This window comes from Martes martes (assembly GCF_963455335.1).
Source record: "Martes martes genome assembly, chromosome: 4".
Taxonomy (NCBI): Eukaryota; Metazoa; Chordata; class Mammalia; order Carnivora; family Mustelidae; genus Martes; species Martes martes.
The window spans coordinates 36679693-36699109 of record NC_137891.1 but is presented as its reverse complement, the minus strand read 5'-3'; the positions used below and the strand labels follow the sequence as shown (position 1 = coordinate 36699109).

Below are 19417 nucleotides of genomic sequence, written 5' to 3'. Positions count from 1 at the left end.
TGTGTGTTGTAGAGAGAACAGGAGGGAAAGCCGGGGGAAGGGGAAAGAGAATTCATTCATGGGACATCATCATTATGTACTCAAATATCAGAGATAAAGTACCTCGAACTTGTTTATGCTACTTCCCAGTATTTCCGTTTTAAAAGAAAAGTTGAGAGATCCTACCCCAGAATTAAACATTCAAGTCCCATTCAATCTGTACAAGTTGCAAAGAAAAATAGGTTTATCTTTAATAATCCTATTTTTCATGAATGTATATTTTGATAACTAAAAGTTAAGAGTCTATCAGCTTTTTCTTATTAACAGTTATTGAGTGCTTACTATGTAAATGTTCATAAACATTCAATCTTAGTAACTTTGTTAGGCATATTTTATAATATAGCAAGAATTAAATGTAACTAGCATTCACATATTTTGAAAACAGAATGTTAGGCCTCTTGATGATTTTCATTGTGTAGGAGTCAAACTTATTTTCCATTGGAAAACAACTGTCAAATTACAATGGAAGCAAATGGTAAAACTAAATTAAATATAAAATGCTTCCTTTGGGGTGCCTGGGTGGCTCAGTGGGTTAAAGCCTCTGCGGCCTGAGTCATGGTCCCAGGGTCCTGGGATGGAGCCCCGCATCTGGCTCTCTGCTCAGCGGGAAGCCTGCTTCCCTTCCTCTCTCTCTGCCTGCCTCTCTGCCTACTTGTGATCTCTGTCTGTCAAATAAATAAATAAAATCTTTTTAAAAAAATGGTTCCTTTAAAGAAAAATTTCAGGAGTGTCTCTGTTCTGGTGCATTAAGTGTTATATGGGAAAAGAACACCCTCAGCAGACTGTCAGGGATAACTGAGCAATACTAGTTAACCTAAGATCTTTGGCTTGAACAGTATCCAAATCTTGGTTTAAAAGATGGCTCCATGTCCTTTTACGATTCATTATTTAACTCAAGTCTTACTTTCCATCTCTATTCTTCCATGTCTATCTACTTAAAAATGTTTAAATCTTCCTATTTAGCAGAAGTGGAGGGACAAGAAGAAAGTGGGGGAAAAGATAAACAGGGATTGAAATAGGACAATCTTGGGGCGCCTGGGTGGCTCAGCGGGTTAAAGCCTCTGCTTTCGGCTCAGGTCATGATCCCAGAGTCCTGGGATCGAGCCCCGCATCGGGATCTCTGCTCGGCGGGGAGCCTGCTTCCTCCTCTCTTTCTCTGCCTGCCTCTCTGCCTACTTGTGATTTCTGTCTGTCAAATAAATAAATAAAATCTTTAAAAAAAAAAAAAAAAAAGAAATAGGACAATCTTTCCAGAAATATTTTCTGTTCACTCGAGTGGCAACAGGAGGTCTATACTAAGAAAGTACTCAGTGGTCAAGTTAGAAAAATGCTAAACAAAATTAAAGCACTTTTTCATTTTTTTCTTTTTTAACTTAGGATTTGCTAAAAGAATTTTTTTTAAAGATTTTATTTATTTATTTGACAGAGAGAGAGGGTTTGAGGGAATATTATTTTTATTGATTCCCTTAAAACCACCAAAAATTTCAGTATCATTTAACAATGGCTGGTCTAGCAGCAGTATATACTGAATTACATAACATTAAAATATATCTAGACCAATTTTATGGTTAGAAGAATAAACTAAAAAGAGCAAACTCTCAGCTCAAGGAATTTTTAAACTCTAAGCTCAAAGTCTTAGAATACTTTTATGAATGTCTATTCTAACAGATACATGTCCTTAGTTATGAATTACAACTTCCACTGAAACACAGTTTATATTCATTATGGCTCCCTATACACAAAACCTGCTGTTTTCTAAGTCACGTGTATTTGTTTCCTCTGGAGAAAATCACAAGTCGCATCTGTTCTCTGTATAAAATTTCTAAAAGGTCAGCCTACAAAAGCATTTTCAGCATGTCGAAAGATGGTCAAGTTATGGCTAAAACCCTTCTTTGTAGGGTGGAAATAAGAGCTATATGAAGATTAACCGGAATTTAAAAATATATATTGTTTAGTTCCTAAGCCGATGGTCCCATTTTTTAAATCCATTATGAATAGTATCCTCCACCAGAATAAATTATTATTCAGAATCATTTAAATGTCGGCCAGTTTGACACTACACAAACCTGATTACAGTTGATCACATTGCTTTAAAATGGCTTATTGAGAAAAAGTAAAATAAAATGGCTTATTGACAGTTCCTATGATACATGATTTATGTTAGTGGCATATAGTCAGATTGATTCATTCAACAACACTTTATTGAGCATGGCTAAACCAGCAATTACGAAGAAAAATCAAATACTTTTTTCCTTTTTGCCCTTGAGAGGCTCACAGACATTATTAAATCATTAACTATATTCTTGTATAATAAATGTTTTTGTATATTCCAAGCTCCCCAGCAAAGTCAGAAGCACTCACATGAGATAACAGGGATAATGCGTGCTGGTAGAAGGGTGGCCAACTGAAAACACATGATGACAAAAACTAAAATGCCAAATTTTTGCTGTCTGCCTGCAATGTATAAATTAGGCTGCCCGGGCAGAAGGTAATCAGGTATTTTTACTCAAGACAGGTTCTATGCATTCCTTCCTATGTGCCCCTCACCTCGCCTCAACACGTCTCCCTAGCCAGGACCAGATTCTTTTCTGAGCCTGTGTAGACTGCATGTTATAGCAGCAGTTTTGCTAACTTCACCCTGGTTAAATCAAAGCACACAGCTTTGGCTCCTTCTCAAGAGGACTTTTCCAAAATACTGTCTTTTAAAACAAGTTCAATTTTGTCCTGGCCCTCAGAAGAGTAGAAAGAGTATTAGGTCAGAAAACCTGAGGGATCTCAAATAGAAACCAGGTCAGCTTTTCTTTCTCCTCTAAGCTAAGGGCAATATTTCTCAAAGTGTGTTAAACTACATGTTTAAGTAAAATTAATGTCAGATACAGAAAATGGTCAGATTAATAAATATCAAATGCAAAAAAAAAATTCACAATTTTACATACAGCATTTCTAGAAAAAAGCCTTTCAAGTGTGTTGTACAATAAAAGGGGTTAAATACTATATACATGTCAATGGTCCTAGCTAGCTAAGTATTTCCATTACTCACTGCCAGATAATCAGGCCTTTATTTACCAGTATTCTTTATACCAGATTTAAATAATAAATGGATTCTAAATAAAATATGTCCTTCTGTGGATCCAAAGATTTTAATAAGTTCCAGGGGGAAGGGATTTTTGTCTTTTATTCATTATTAAGTTTCCAAGTACCTGGCACACAGGTGCATTAAATATTTGAATAACTGTCTGATTTTTAAAAATTAAGGCAAATCTTAAGAAATGGACACAAGGAATTATAAATAAGAGCTACAAAAAACTTGCTGGGTGCCAGGAATTATGTTAGTAATAAAATTAGAGGTCTACCCCAAGCCTTGTAACAACATGATAGGACAGACATTTAAAATCAGGTCTACATGCTCATTCTAAGTAAAACTGAAACCTTTAATCAAGGCTTACGTAGTATTCCATTCTCAAAGTACACATATAAATTTTCTGTTACTGGATGACAGTTTCTATGTAACGCAACCATAAAGCCTACAATGTAATCAAGTATATAAAATATGCTCTTAATCTAGAGAGACAACGTAAATCAAATATAAATGACAATACATTACGAAGTAACGTTGACATATTTTCTTTGTCCTTTGTGGGTAAGACTATTGACAACCATGAAACCAAGAGTTAATTTATAGTCAAATTAACCAAGGCTAATTCTTTGTTAAACTTACACAGCAATCAAGTAGTTATGTTCATATTAACAGAATCTATTAAAGTAGCTGTTTCTATTATTTTATATTTTATACTTAACATTTATCTTCTCCAAAATATTTAAAATATTAAACCATTTTGTTTTTTTTTTTTTAAAGATTTTATTCATTTATTTGAGAGAAAGAGAGAGAGCGAGCTGGGGGAGGAGCAGAGGGAAACAGACAAGCAGACTGAACCTGAGCCCTGCTCAGGTTCACACCTTTGAGATTATGACTTTAGCCAAAATTAAGAGTTAGACACTTAACCAACTGAGTCACCTACGTGACCCTAAGCCATTTTATTCTCTGACAATGAAGTCTCAATAAGAAGAAATTGGGCAAAAATAACCCAAAGTATGAGTTTATGAAACATCTTTAAATTTTACTGAAAAATGTCACCCTACAAAAAGGATTTATAAATAAAAACAAATACCCCGTATCTACCACGCAAACTAAGAAAAGTATCAGTAAGGAGCTCATATAATTAACAACCTAAACTAAAACACTTGAGAAGAGTAATGCAATCAAAATTACAGCAAAAGCATAAACTGAACTATCTCTGGCAAGTCAGAACCTATGGTTTTACCACATTTATCAGTGGCTTTAGAAGCCTCTCGATTTCTCCTTCAAGTTCACAACCTCCTTTCAATAGGTAACCATGAAACTAAATATATTCATCCATTTTACTGTTAATGAACACTTTTTTTCTTGTTTGCTATCATGAACATTCTTTTTTTTTTTTTTTAAGATTGATTTATTTTAGAGAGTGCATGAGGAGGAGGGGCAGAGGGAGAATCCCAAGCAGACTCCCCACTAAGTGCAGAGTGGAGGCAGTCTGCACTAGTTGACCTCACCAACTTGATCTCACCAACTTGAGATCACTACCTGAGCTGAAACCAAGGGTTGGATGTACCACCTAGGCATGCCTATTATGAACATTCTTTTTTTTTTTTTTTGAAAACAGTTCCCTTTTTTATTATGAACATTCTTAAACATGTCTCCTAACTAGATGTCTCCTGGCACACAAGAATTTCTTCAAGGTATTTCACTACGAGTGGATCTTCTAAGTTACAGGGTAAATGTGTATTCAATTTTAATAATATGGCAGCAGGTGAGCTAATCTTACACCTATATTTTCTTTTCATTAAAAATTTTCCTTTTTATTTGTAAAACTTTCCTTTATAATCTGTTTTGATTTTGCTTTGGTGTGTTATGTGTGGTGATAATCTCATTTCCCCCACCTCAAACAGCTACTTTCACAATTCCGTATGTTGAAAAAATCAATCCTTTCCCAGTTGGTTCAGCATGTTTCCCCTAAAATCAAATTCTTATATAAATAAGAATCTGTGTCAGCTGTATCTATTGTGTTCTATTAAGTTAACACAATTGATATCCATTAGGAACACATGATCAATTAACACAGCTCAAGAGATTATATCTATTTAGTGACCAGAAAATTTGGCAGGATTTACTGCCTCAATCTCCTGGGGCCATAGCTTCTGACACTTAAGCCTTTTAATTCATGCCATCATTTTCAAACTTTTTCTTTTAAAACTATTAAATGGGGATGCCTGGGTGGCTCAGTCAGTTAGGTGTCTGCCTTTGGCTCACATCATGATCCCAGGGCCCTGGAATTGAGTCCCATATCAGGATGCTTGATCAGTGGGCAGCCTGCTTCTCCCTCTGCCTACTGTCCCCTGCTTGTGTGCACGCTCTCTCTCTGACAAATAAATAAATGAACCTTAAAAAACAAACAAACAAACAACCAAACCATTAAATGCTTGAAGAACTTGGGAAGTACTTTTTACCCTGGGGTTCCATGAGAGACAGAAAACCACACTCTTTCTCCAGACAAAACACACCACATAGGCATATTCCTCACTATTTGAACTCTTGAAGGAGTATTTGCTATAATGATTTGCAAAAAGTGTATTAACCTAAAATTTGCTGTCCAAGTTGAAATCTAATGAATGCACGCTTGCACCAGTGAAAATGTTGTGCAGAGGTCCATGGGACCAAGAGTGATACAACTGTATGCAAGCTGTTCTTTTGACAGGATACTGTCTCCTGCTCAAGTTATTTAAAGGTATTGTTCATTATCAAGATTTCTTCCAATCTTTTTCTTGAGAGTTTATCTCTTCAAGGCTCCCAGAGTTTGCTTCTGTCATACACCTGTAAGCACAGCCAACCTTGGCCCAGTTTAGAAAGTATCTTTAACATATTATTTTATTATTTATGTTCTGGTACAAGCTCCCTGCATTAGAGGAGAGCACAGTTCAAATGTGGTAATGAATTGTATTTTTAAGTACTTCACACAACTAATGAATTCATAAAATGTCAAATAATCAGGTAACATTTTTAATATTTTATTTCCACTGAAATCCCTGGTGGACAGTTAAAGTGTTAGTTATACCTGGGAAAACCGGTTGGGATTTGCAAAGGCTGGTAACATACTATTAATTTTCTCATTTGGAATGAGAGATATAGGCTAGATGCAATCTGAAAAGTTACTACTCAACAAGCTTTTAATAATAGATTTGATTCAGATGATGAATACTGAGAAACATCCGAGAAATACTTTCATCCGAGAAACACATTCTACCCTTATTTCTGATTATACCCAGATAATCTTGAAAGCTCTCGGTTTTCCCCAACTCTTACTTATACATAATCTCTAGCTTACTAATGGTAACATCCAATCTTTACAGCCTTTGTTATTCTTGAAAAGCATGACTATTTATTCCTAGTTATGACAACCCTATATAGGAAATGCTCTATAAACAGAAGATACTGTTAACATAATCATATGTATAAGAAAAATTATTTTAAATCTTGATATTAGCAATACTTACGTCATACCAACATGAACAGAGGACATTGTGCACACATTAAGGTGTCTTTTGAAAGGGTCATTTGAGTTTATACAACCAAAACCAAACAAAACCCCTGATCATTTCATCTGCTACACTAAAATAACAATTTTCCAAATTAGAGGGATAATCAATTTGCACACAACTAGATCCTGTACTCTACCAACTTATCCCTTTCTTCCGAAAATGTTCAAATGAGTATGCGATGAGACACAATATAAAAATGAGTAAGATAATATTCCTGCCATTAGCATCTAACATTGTGCCTGGCACATGGTATGCACTCAATGTACATTTGTTTACTGAATAATGAATCACACCTGACATGTTAAGATTTTTCTTTTGAGTAACAGCTAATTCTTATTTTATCCACAGAAAAAAATATTAACTTAAGAAAAAACAAACAAAATCTTACCCACAGTCTGGAGCTGGACACCACCTACAATCAGGATCTGCAACAAGCCACCGTCTAAGCATAAATTCTTCATATTTTTCCATCAAGACATCATCACTTAATATCAAGCGAATATCATGGGGATTAAACCGTTCAGTACATTCTGGGCAACTGATATTAACTCTACTTTCAGAAATTTCTATCCTTAGATATTGTCGTAAGCAATCCACACAAGATCTATGATGACAAGTCATGATCTCAGGAAATCTGTCCTTAGAATGCCGCAGAAGGCACAAAGGGCACTCTATAAAGTCTCCAATTTGTTTGCTGATAGAAGTTAATCCATTGTCAGAGGAGGTATTTGTAGAGAAAATGGAGTTCTTATCAGTACACATTTCAGAATGTATACTTTCGATGCTTGCAATTCCATCCACCCCGCCATTTAGCTCCCTGGATTTACGTTTGTTATCCTTTTTTCTCCGAAACAGAGAGCCTATTGAAATTCTTCTTTTTTTGGGTGCCTTTTTCACTGAAGGCAAGCTCACAGATGAAGCAGAAGACTGAAGATCACGATCTGAACCCATTTGCCGATGTAAACTCATGTCTAAAATGTTCATTAGAATTGACTCAGGGTCTGTGTTTACACACAGCCCTTCATTATATTTAGAAATGAAACCTATTTCTTGTTCTTGCATTCAGATTAAGTCATGATGTAAGAAAATCCTACTTGGTTCCTTCAGCAAATTCTTGAAAAAGCTTGACTTACAGAAGACTGTTATCATAGATGGTCTGAAAAACAAAACATAACACCAAGAAAATTTTATTTATATTCTTAGTGTGCATGACTTTTAAATAAACTTACAACCTTACTACGAAACTTCAAACCAGTACGTTCTTTAGTCATTAGGGTTTTTTTTAATAACACCAATTTACTGAGTAGTCTACATGAGAATGTAAGAATATATAGTCAGCACTAAAACAAGTATATTCTTTAATCTTAATTAAAAAACTAGATTTGAGCTGACCTTACCATTATTAAAATCTCATAAAAATTTTTGATCATTTTCACTGAGACTTCAATGATTCCCCACTGCTTTTCAGAATTTAATTGACGGTAACATATACATACAGATACAAAGGATTACAATCTTGAAGAAAAGTGAAGTGTGTGTGTGCTCTTACCCTGCCAAATCCAACGACTTAGAAAGTTACAGGAATTAAGACAACATTGTGGTACATCACCACACTGGATACAAAGACCAATGGAGCATAACACAGTCCAGAAAAGGTCCCAAGTATATGTGGATACTAGAGTTACGCCAAAGGCGACAACAGCCTTTTCAAAAACAAAACAAACATACTATTGTTTTACTGGTTACCATCTGAGAAGAGAAACTTAACCTGTAGCTCACCAGGTGCATAAAAATCAATTCCAGTTGGTTCGCAGATCTAAGTATGAAAAGTAAAATCATAAAGCTTCTAGAAGTCAACAGAGAATATTTCTGTGAAAAGACTTCTTAAACATACAAAAGTACTAACCATAAAAGAAAAGACTGACAAGTTGGAATACAAGAAACTCAAGAGACAGTATTCAAGAGAGTGGGACAAGACAGTTGCCACATATAACTAATAAAGGACCAAGTACCCAGAATGTGGATAACACTTACATTTTAAGACAAAACAGACAAAAAGAAAAATGGGCAAGGGATTTAACAGGCATTTAACAAAAGGATATGAAAAAGTGCTCAACAACATCTGTCATCAGGGAGATACAGAGTAAAGCCACAATGAGATACACATCTAGCAGAATGGCTAAAATTCAGACAGACATTTCCAAGTATTACCAAAGATGTGGATTGCTGGTGGGAATGTAAAATGGCGCAACTACTTTGGATAACTGTTTAACAGTATCTACCAAACTTGAACATATAGACACTTTATTACCCAATTACACTACTAGAAATAACTGCACAAGGGAAATGAATGCCCACATGCATCAAGAGATACATAACAATATTAATAGCAGCATTATTTATAATAAGCCAAAATACTAAATGCAACCCACACTTCTTCCAACGATAGAATTATATACACTTTCTAGCATATTAGAAATGAATGAAAACGAACAAAATACTGCTTCACACAAAACAAGAATGAATCTCACACAAAAGATGGCATACTGTATGTATAATTCTATTTTAAAAAAGTTTAAAACCAGGTAGAACTAATCTATGATGACTGAAATCAGGAGTATAGATAGCTTTTGTGGGGAGGCACAAAGGGAACTTTGACATATGTAGTAGTAACAAAGGTATGTTCACTTTGTGATAAATCACTGACCTACAAACTCATGTTCATACACTTTACTGAATGATTGTTATATCACAGAGTTAAAAAAAAAAAAAAAGCTTTCTGAGCTGGTATCTACACATATCCTTGAGAAAGTCATATTGATTTCCTAACACAAAATCTAGAAAAACATTTCACTCAGGCAAACATTATTCTTGTCCATCAGTTTATATTTTCTCATTATATGCAGCATTCTCTGCTAATTCTGAGGAAAATATAGGGTGTAATGGTAGGTTTTACTAAAACTTTCTGCATTATTTTCTTCCATGTTTTTATTTTAACTTGCATTTCATAATGTCCTCTGTACTCCACAGTGAAATATATTCATCATAGAAGAGAACTACAGAGGGAATTGACTTTGGGGAACTTATCATAAGAATCTGTCACTTAAAATAGTAAACCAATGGTACTTACCAGTATCACCTGGGAAATTTTTCAAAATATACATTTTAAGACACTTGATAGCCATGTAATTTTTTTTCTCCAAAAGAGAACCCTGTAGGTGTTTTTTTTTTTTTTTTTTTTAAGATTTATTAGTTTGAGGTAGGGTGAGGGGGGGTAGAAATGTACAGAGGTGGCGGGGAACAGGGAGAGAGATTTTAAGCAGACTCTCAGCTGAGTGCAGAGCCAGACTGGGGCTTGATCCCACAACCCTCAGATCATGACCTGAGCCAAAAAAAGAGTTGGATGCTCAACCAACTGAGCCATTCAGGTGCCCTTAGAAGTACTCTTAATATTTAAATGAGGATAATCAGCAAATTAGAACATGTATTCATCCTATTTAGGAAATCCTAAAACATTATGCAAATACACAAATACAGCTCAAAGGAAAAATAAACAAATCTGAACACTAAAACTTTAATATTTCAACATGGTAAAAAATATTATAATGCAGAAATAAAGTGATAAATTAGAAAAACATGTATAACAATGAAAAAATTTCCCTACTATACAAACAGCTTTCACACATTAATGAGAAAAAGATGTACAACCTGATAACAAAGATACAAGGAGGATGTTTGAAGAATTATAAAAATTAGAAAGATTGGACACAGTTTTTAATAATAACCAAAACTAAAGAAGCAAAAATTCAAATCTTAGATACCCTCTTTGTGCACATTAGATTGCCAAAGGTCGTAAAAAGTTGGTAAGCATGTACTGTTAACGTCTCATATACTGGGGCACCTGGGTGGCTTAGTTGTTAAGTGTCTGCCTTCGGCTCAGGTCATGATCCCAGGGTCCTGGGATCAAACTCCACACGGGGCTCCCTGCTCAGTGGGAAGCCTGCTTCTCCCTCTCCCATTCCCCCTGCTTGTGTTCTCTTTCTCACTGTCTCTCTGTCAAATAAATAAATACAATCTTAAAAAAAAAACAAACAAACTCATATACTGTTGGGAGGAATGCAAATCAGCACAATTTGGGGAAACCAATTTAGCCTTATCTATTAAATGTCAAAATGGAAGTATTCTTTGACCAGCAATCCCACATGTAAAACTTATCCTTCAGAAAATGTAAGGACACAGGTGTGCAAAGATAATGTGCAAGGAAATTCACCGTAGCCTAGGTGATAGAAACAAATAAAACGAGACAAAAAAAAAAACAAACAAACCGTACAAAACCTGAAAATAACTTATGTATCTAACAGGGGATTGATAAAAATAAATGAACTAGCCACAATTTATGTGCAACGATATGGAAAGCACTCTCTATATAATGCTAAAGTAAATAACTTCAAAATAGTGTGTATAATATAAGCAATGCATTTGTGGAAAAAACATACCCACACAGACTTACATATACTTATACAATTTTTGGAAAAATATTAAGAAACCACTGACAACAGTTACTAAGGGAAGTATAATCTAGTATTTTTTTAAATCAACATAGAAGTATTATTTGTTTCAGGGCTATAGGTCTGTGAATCACCAGACTCACACAATTCTCAGCACTCAACACAGCACATACCCTCCCCAATGTCCATCACCCAGCCACCCTATACCTCCCTCCTCCTCCTCTCCAGCAACCCTCAGTTTGTTTCCTGAGGTTAAGAGTCTCTCATGGTTCGTTCCCCTCCCCAGTCCCATTTTGTTTCATTTTGCCCTCCCTTCCCCTCATGACCTCCTACCCTGCCTCTCAAATTCCTCATATAAGATCATATGATAATTGCCTTTCTCTGATTGACTTATTTCGCTTAGCATAATACCCTCTAGTTCCATCCATGTTGTTGCACATGGCAAGATTTTATTTTTTGATGGGTGCATAGTATTCCATTGTGTATATATATACACCACATCTTCTTTATCCATTCAGCTGTTGATGGACATGTATGCTCTTTCCACAGTCCGGCTATTGCAGACATTGCTGCTATAAACACTCAGATGCACATGCCCCTTCAGACACTACATTTGTATCTTTAGGGTAAATACTCAGCAGTGCAATTGCTGGGTCACAGGGTAGCTCTATTTTCAACTTTTTAAGGAACCCCCAAACCGTTTTCCAGAGTGGCTGCATCAGCTTGCATTCGCAAAAACAAAGTAGGAGGGTTCCCCTTTCTCTGCATCTTCGCCCACACCTGTTGTTTCCTGACTGGTTAATTTTAGCCATTCTGACTGATGTGAGGTGGTATCTCACTGTGGTTTAGTGCAATCTAGTACTGACTTTCTGCCTCCTGCAAAGTTTAGAACTGTTGTCAGAGTTTAAAAAAAAACAACAAAAAACTAATTGAACCTCACAAACAATAACAATTATTTTTCCCTAAAGCTAACCCATAATAATTAGGATGGGGTCCAGAGTTTGTGTGTTTTATATTTAGGTCAATAATTTAGTGGCACACTCTGATTAAGAACCACTAAACTAAGGAGACTTAAAATGCTCACTTAAAAAACAAAACTCTATGGGCTTTGCCTCTGAAACAAAGTTCCTTGTTTTTCATTACGTCAGGTACAAAAAATAAAAGTTCTATTAAAAACAACAACTCAGGGGGCACTTGAGTGGCTCAGTCAGTTAAGGGTCTGCCTTCAGTTCAGGCTGTGATCCCAAGGTACTGGAATCCAGCCCCTGGATCCAGCCCCAACTTCTCCCTCTCATCTGCAGCTCCCCCTGCTTGCACGCTCACTCTGTCAAATAAATATATAAATAAATAATCAAACAAAAACAACAACAAACAACTCAGTTTATTAGTCATCATCAGTCAAAAGGGTTACGGTGAAGTACCCCTTAACCTATGGCATAGAGATGATGAGATTTATTTAAAAATCCACATACTTTAATGACTATTTTTCTGCAGAAATAATCCAAAGAAGTGTCTATAAGCATGTAACTAAAGAGTACTGGGAATGCCTTAATCAAGGGAACATTGGCTAACTTGGGATTTTTAAGACTACACCCTAAACCACTAAGAAAAAAAAAAAGCACTACAGAAATTCTGCCAATTTGTAAAGATAACAAAATGTGTGAAATTAAAAAAACTTTCAGTGATTCAGGAACTTATTTTTAGAAAAGCTGATTTCATTCTCCAGTGAAAAATAAAAACCTATTATTTGCGTCATTTAATATAGTACTATTCTTTTTGAACTCAATTTTTTTTTGAAGTAACTATCAACTATATGATTCTGCATTATGTTCTGCCTCTCAAATGCACACACCATTAAGACAAAAATATTACTTGAGTTCTAAAACAAATGGCTGGGTTGCGGGTTGGAAAAAGAAGGGAAATTAAGTTCAGAGAGTAAATACTGCAAGGTAAGTAAAGGATAGGGTTAAGGGAAATTCAGGTGTTCTGATACCTTGGCCTCAGTACCATTATCTGCTTGCAGCTGTCTTCATGAAAACTTCTCTAGTCACTATCAGGATATCAAAAATTACCTCAGAAAATAAAAGACAATTACATCTTATACATCATCTGGGGTTCATCTCAACTATCCTTCAACTCCATGTCTCACTCAAACCATTCCTCCTGTCTGAAATGTCACTTTCTTTCTCTCCTCCTAACCAAACTGTACTCAACTTTTTTTTTTTTTTAAAGATTTCATTTATTTGACAGAGAAGATCACAAATAGGCAGAGAGGCAGGCAGAGAGAGTGGGGGAAACAGGCTCCTTGCTGAGCAAAGAGCCTATTGTGGGGCTCAATCCCAGGACCCCGAGATCATGACCTCAGCCGAAGACAGAGGCTTAACCCACTGAGCCACCCAGGCACCCCTGTACTCAACTTTTAAAACTCAGATGACTTCATTTTGTCCACTTTTTTCCTGATTTTTTTTTTCTTTTCAGCCTAACAGTATTCATTGTTTTTTCACCACACCCAGTGCTCCATGCAATCTGTGCCCTCCCTAATACCCACCACCTGGTTCCCCCAACCTCCCACCCCCCGCCCCTTCAAAACCCTCAGGTTATTTTTCAGAGTCCATAGTCTCTCATGGTTCACCTCCCCTTCCAATTTCCCTCAACTCCCTTCTCCTCTCCATCTACCCTTGTCCTCCATATTATTTGTTATGCTCCACAAATAAATGAAACCATCTGATACTTGACTCTCTCTGCTTGACTTATTTCACTCAGCATAATCTCTTCCAGTCCCGTCCATGTTGCTACAAAAGTTGGGTATTCGTCCTTTCTGATGGAGGCATAATACTCCATAGTGTATATGGACCACATCTTCCTTATCCATTCATCCGCTGAAGGGCATCTTGGTTCTTTCCACAGTTTGGCAACCGTGGCCATTGCTGCTATAAACATTGGGGTACAGATGGCCCTTCTTTTCACTACATCTGTATCTTTGGGGTAAATACCCAGTAGTGCAATTGCAGGGTCATAGGGAAGCTCTATTTTTAATTTCTTGAGGAATCTCCACACTGTTCTCCAAAGTGGCTGCACCAACTTGCATTCCCACCAACAGTGTAAGAGGGTTCCCCTTTCTCCACATCCTCTCCAACACACATTGTTTCCTGTCTTGCTAATTTTGGCCATTCTAACTGGTGTAAGGTGGTATCTCAATGTGGTTTTAATTTGAATCTCCCTGATGGCTAGTGATGATGAACATTTTTTCATGTGTCTGATAGCCATTTGTATGTCTTCATTGGAGAAGTGTCTGTTCATATCTTCTGCCCATTTTTTAATATGATTGTCTATTTTGTGTGTGTCGAGTTTGAGGAGTTCTTTATAGATCCTGGATATCAACCTTTTGTCTCTACTGTCATTTGCAAATACCTTCTCCCATTCCGTGGGTGGCCTCTTTGTTTTGTTGACTGTTTCCTTCGCTGTGCAGAAGCTTTTGATCTTGATGAAATCCCAAAAGTTCATTTTCGCTTTTGTTTCCATCGCCTTTGGAGACATATCTTGAAAGAAGTTGCTGTGGCTGATATCAAAGAGGTTACTGCCTATGTTCTCCTCGAGGATTCTGAGGGATTCCTGTCTCACGTTGAGGTCTTTTATCCATTTCGAGTTTATCTTTGTGTACGGTGTCAGAGAATGGTCGAGTTTCATTCTTCTACATATAGCTGTCCAGTTTTCCCAGCACCATTTTTTGAAGAGACTGTCTTTTTTCCACTAGATATTTTTTCCTGTTTTGTCGAAGATTATTTGACCATAGAGTTGAGGGTCCATATCTGGGCTCTCTACTCTGTTCCACTGGTCTATGTGTCTGTTTTTGTGCCAGTACCATGCTGTCTTGGTGATCACAGCTTTGTAGTAAAGCTTGAAATCAGGTAACGTGATGCCGCCAGTTTTATTTTTGTTTTTCAACATTTCCTTAGCAATTCGGGGTCTCTTCTGATTCCATACAAATTTTAGGATTATTTGCTCCAGCTCTTTGAAAAATACTCGTGGAATTTTGATTGGAATGGCATTAAAAGTATAGATTACTCTAGGCAGTATAGACATTTTAACAATGTTTATTCTTCCGATCCAAGAGCATGGAATGGTCTTCCATCTTTTTGTGTCTTCTTCAATTTCCTGATTATCTTTAAATTTTTAATAGTTAAGGTAGAACTTGAATATTTGTGATTTCTTTAATACAACGGAGACAAGATGGTGTCATAAACAGAAACATCATGAACAAATGCCAAATGAATATTTTTTAAAATGACACAATGTCACTGAAGTGATGATACTATTCCATAACCAGAGGAAAATATCAGTCTGTTAGTTCACTGTCATACCTCCTAAGCACATATGTGTTCTATTTTTTTTTTAAGATTTTATTTATTTATTTGACAGACAGAAATCACAAGTAGGCAGAGAGAGAGGAAGGGAAGCAGGCTCCCCGCTGAGCAGAGAGCCAGATGCGGGGCTTGATCTCAGGACCCTGGCATCCTGACCTGAGCCGAAGGCAGAGGCTTTAACCCACTGAGCCATCCAGGCACCCCTGTTCTATTTTTTTTAAATAGTCCAATTAGTTCATACTAGGTCTACAAAGAGAAATATCAGGTCTACTGTATTAAATACAGAATAGATTATATATAAAAACATAAACTTTGCATGGTGTAACAGAATAGTTCACACAACATCAGAGCAGGAGCAGATGATAAAAGGCAGTAAATGTACTAATGACATAATCTGAAATACCCCCCAACTCCTAAAAATCCCCAATCTTGGAAGCTCTTTAAATTGATGTACTAGCACAAGGATTTGTCAGGCTGTAATGCACTGATAACATAAAATAGTGAGGGGGAAAAGATAACTCAAGTTGGGCTCCATATGGTTATTGGCTTAGTGGGAATACCCAAAATAAAAGCAGAGATCTTTAATTAAAGACACTAGAAGAGTTTAGTTACTGAAACAGAAAAGAATAATAAAACACAAATAGATCCTAAAGTATGCATTTTCAAATAAGTATCTACAATCATAATTATTGTTACACCAATGTCACAAGGAATTCTAGTCACCTGTTAATTAAACCATGAGAAAGTTCTCTCCTTTCCCTTGTTCTCACTATAGCGTAACTCCAACAAGTAACCAAGACTACCAATTGCTGCTACACACTCATATTCCTAAAGAAAATGGCTGGAGAGGGACACCTCAGTGGCTCAGTCAGTTAAGCATCTGCCTTCAGCTCAGGTCATGATCCCAGGGTCCTGGGATTGAATCCCGCACTGGGCTCCTTGCTCAGCGGAGAGCCCGCTTCTCCCTCTGTCTGCTGCTCCCCCTGCTTGTGCTTGTGCTCGCTCTTTCTCTCTCACAAATAAATAAAATGTTTAAAAAGAATGGTTGGGGAATTAGTTTTATTGCTGGCAGAGGGGCCCCACTTTTGACCTTTTTTTTTTAATGGACTTCAACTGAAAAATAGAACCTAAGACTGGTATGGAGAAGGACAGAGACCCGTACCTCCTCATCTAACCTTCTCTAGTTCAGGGTTCATACCTCTTTAAAGTCAAGGTCTCTTGATTCTTACCTTTTTCTACTTTTTGAGGGGGTGCGGAGGAGCAGAAGGAGAGGAGAGAAAGAATCTTAAAGCAGCCTTCAAAAGCCCAATGTGGAACCCAACATGCGGACTCAGTCTCAAAACCCTGAGATCATGACCTGAGCCAAAATCGTCAGATGCTTAACTGACTGAGCACCCCCCAGGTGCCCCTACTTTTTTCTACCTCTTGAGAATACGTGAGGGATTATGAAATAGGAATATTCAAAAACAAAGTTATTTCTACCAACATGTGTCAAAACTCTGTAGAATTAAGATTTAGTAAAAGTGCTGATAACTTTGTACTGACTCATAAAATACATCTAATTTGAAACCACACTATTTTTTATATTTGTAAACATTACAGAAATCGAGCATTCCACCTGAAGCATCTAATCAACAATTAAAATATTGTTTTTTAAAAGATTTTTGAGAGATTTTTATTTATTTGAGAAAGAGAGAGAGACAGAGAGAAATCACAAGTAGGCAGAGCAGCAGGCAGAGAGAGGGGGAAGCAAGCTTTCCGCTGAGCAGAGAGCCTGATGCCGGGCTGGATCCCAGGACCCTGAAATCACGACCTGAGCCAAAGGCAGAGGCTTAACCCACTGAGCCATCCACACGCCCCTAAAATATTCTTTTAAATGAAAATACGTACCAGATTTTAAACACTCAATTTATAAACACAGGATAGACAAGAACAGGAAAAAGGTTCAAATCCATACAAATAGTAGCCCATTGTTTAAGAAAAGCTGTATTTGTCAGTCAGGGTCCTGGCAAAACACAAAGCACTCTCAAAGAGATAACTGAAGGGCACATTGAAGAAAGTGTGGGCAGGGTTAAAGGAACCAAACAGGGATGGCAAAGCACTCAGGAACCCACTGCCACCCTTTGGAATGAAGAGGCAAGAGGAACAATTACTGAAGAGGAGCTGGGCCATAGTAATTGGAAGAATAATACCCAGCTTCTCTCTGTGGCTCTCCAATATCCTGTCAATGCCTCACATTGGCTAAGTCCAACAAATGAGCCCAAATGAGGCAGTTCTCAGAAGTTAACTCCCTCTGGGACACAGAGCAAGGCAGAGATGGGTTAAGAGTGGATCTGGAGGGGCAAATAAAAAAAAAAAAATCCAGTACTGGTTGTATAAAAGAGAATTTGGGAGTCAAGACCTGGTTTAGCTACTTTTAGTTATATAATCCATATATAAAGTATAATACCATGTCTGTGATCTCCACTACAAAATATGGATGATGCCACCCACTTCAAACAGATGTGAGGCAAATAAAGCGAGGCTGACCAGTGTTGAAAGTACCTAACAGAATCTGGCATTATACTAAATGTTAGCTGAAATGAAATGTAACACAAGCTTTGTATCCCTAGTGCCTAACACAATGTGTAACTTATAGCAGATGCCTAATAAACTCTGGCTAAATAAATTATGATGCAAAATACACATAAGTGGAAATGAGGAACTGAGGATTCTATCCATATCTTTATTTCTGGTTTGCTATCAATGTACCATCCTTATCAAGGGATACAATCTTACTATATCCAGCTTTTTACATTGTGAAAAAATAAGAAACTTTATCCCAAGAGTGCTACAGGAGAAATAAAACATGTTAAGTATCTTGACACTATGTCACTTCAAGAATTATAGATTTAGGATTTCTCCTAAGAAACATCTCCTAATTATAAACACTTCAATAGCATCTAATAGCTACCCACATGCCAAATTATTTAAAACTAATGAGAAGGTATTCTGGAAAGTAGAGGGGTGCACAAAAAAGTTTACAGACAATAAATCACTTCCCGAGAGAAAATTCCTTTACACTCTTGATCTGTTTTTGTTTGTTATTCAGCTAAAATTAGGTTTCTTCTGTTACTTCTCGAAAAAGTTAAAATATAGAGAAAATCCAAAAATTTTGTGTTGATGGTCTAAATACTAAGTATAAGAACAAAAAGTACCCACAACTTCTAATTTCAATTTTTTTAGATGTCTGACACCCAGATGTTCTACACCCCTAAAAACCTGCACATAATAAAGGAGTAACATCTATTAGCATGGAACATTTATTAGCACTGTTGAAGAGAACAGCTAAGTATAAAGTCATTTTCTTGTTTTTAAGTGAGGAGGAAATAGGCACAGAGATCCCCACCAGAGTTTCTACAGCTCACTAATTTTGGTTACTAGTGAAGCCTGAGCTATCTTATATTCAAGTGAAAGAATCAAGAAAGAAGATAAACAAGACTTTCTATTTTGGATGTTGTATTCCGTATTAAAAAGCATAACAGGCTATTAAACTTCAGCAATATACACTTATGTTGCAAAGTTGGGAGAAAATGAAGAATAAAATACTTATTCATTTCAATGGCTATGTATTTGCTATTATGTGTGAGACCGGGAGACAAAGAGGGACATTTGCTTTGGTGGGCAAGATATCTATAGTATTTCTCACGTGTTTACAAGTCATTTGTATTTCACTTGCTATGTATGGCCTAACCATATGCTCATATCCCAATATTGGACTTTTCCTTACTAATGTGTAAAACTTATTTATATGTAAAAAACACTTGCTTTTATGTGTCAAAAATTTTTTTTAATTATACTTGATTTTATGGCAATTTTCCAATGCAGGTATTT

At 36.5% G+C, this 19417-nt stretch overlaps 1 protein-coding gene across 3 annotated transcripts in view; it reads right to left on the bottom strand.

The window, feature by feature from the left end:
• Nucleotides 1-19417, bottom strand: part of RNF19A (ring finger protein 19A, RBR E3 ubiquitin protein ligase) — a 56811-nt gene that overhangs the window by 21911 nt on the left and 15483 nt on the right. For all 3 annotated transcript variants that reach the window (XM_080800217.1, XM_080800218.1, XM_080800219.1), the window contains one exon: nt 7061-7828. In XM_080800217.1, coding sequence (XP_080656343.1) covers nt 7061-7734 — 674 coding nt within the window. In that variant the 5' untranslated portion in view covers nt 7735-7828. The remainder of the gene's footprint in view (nt 1-7060; nt 7829-19417) is intronic.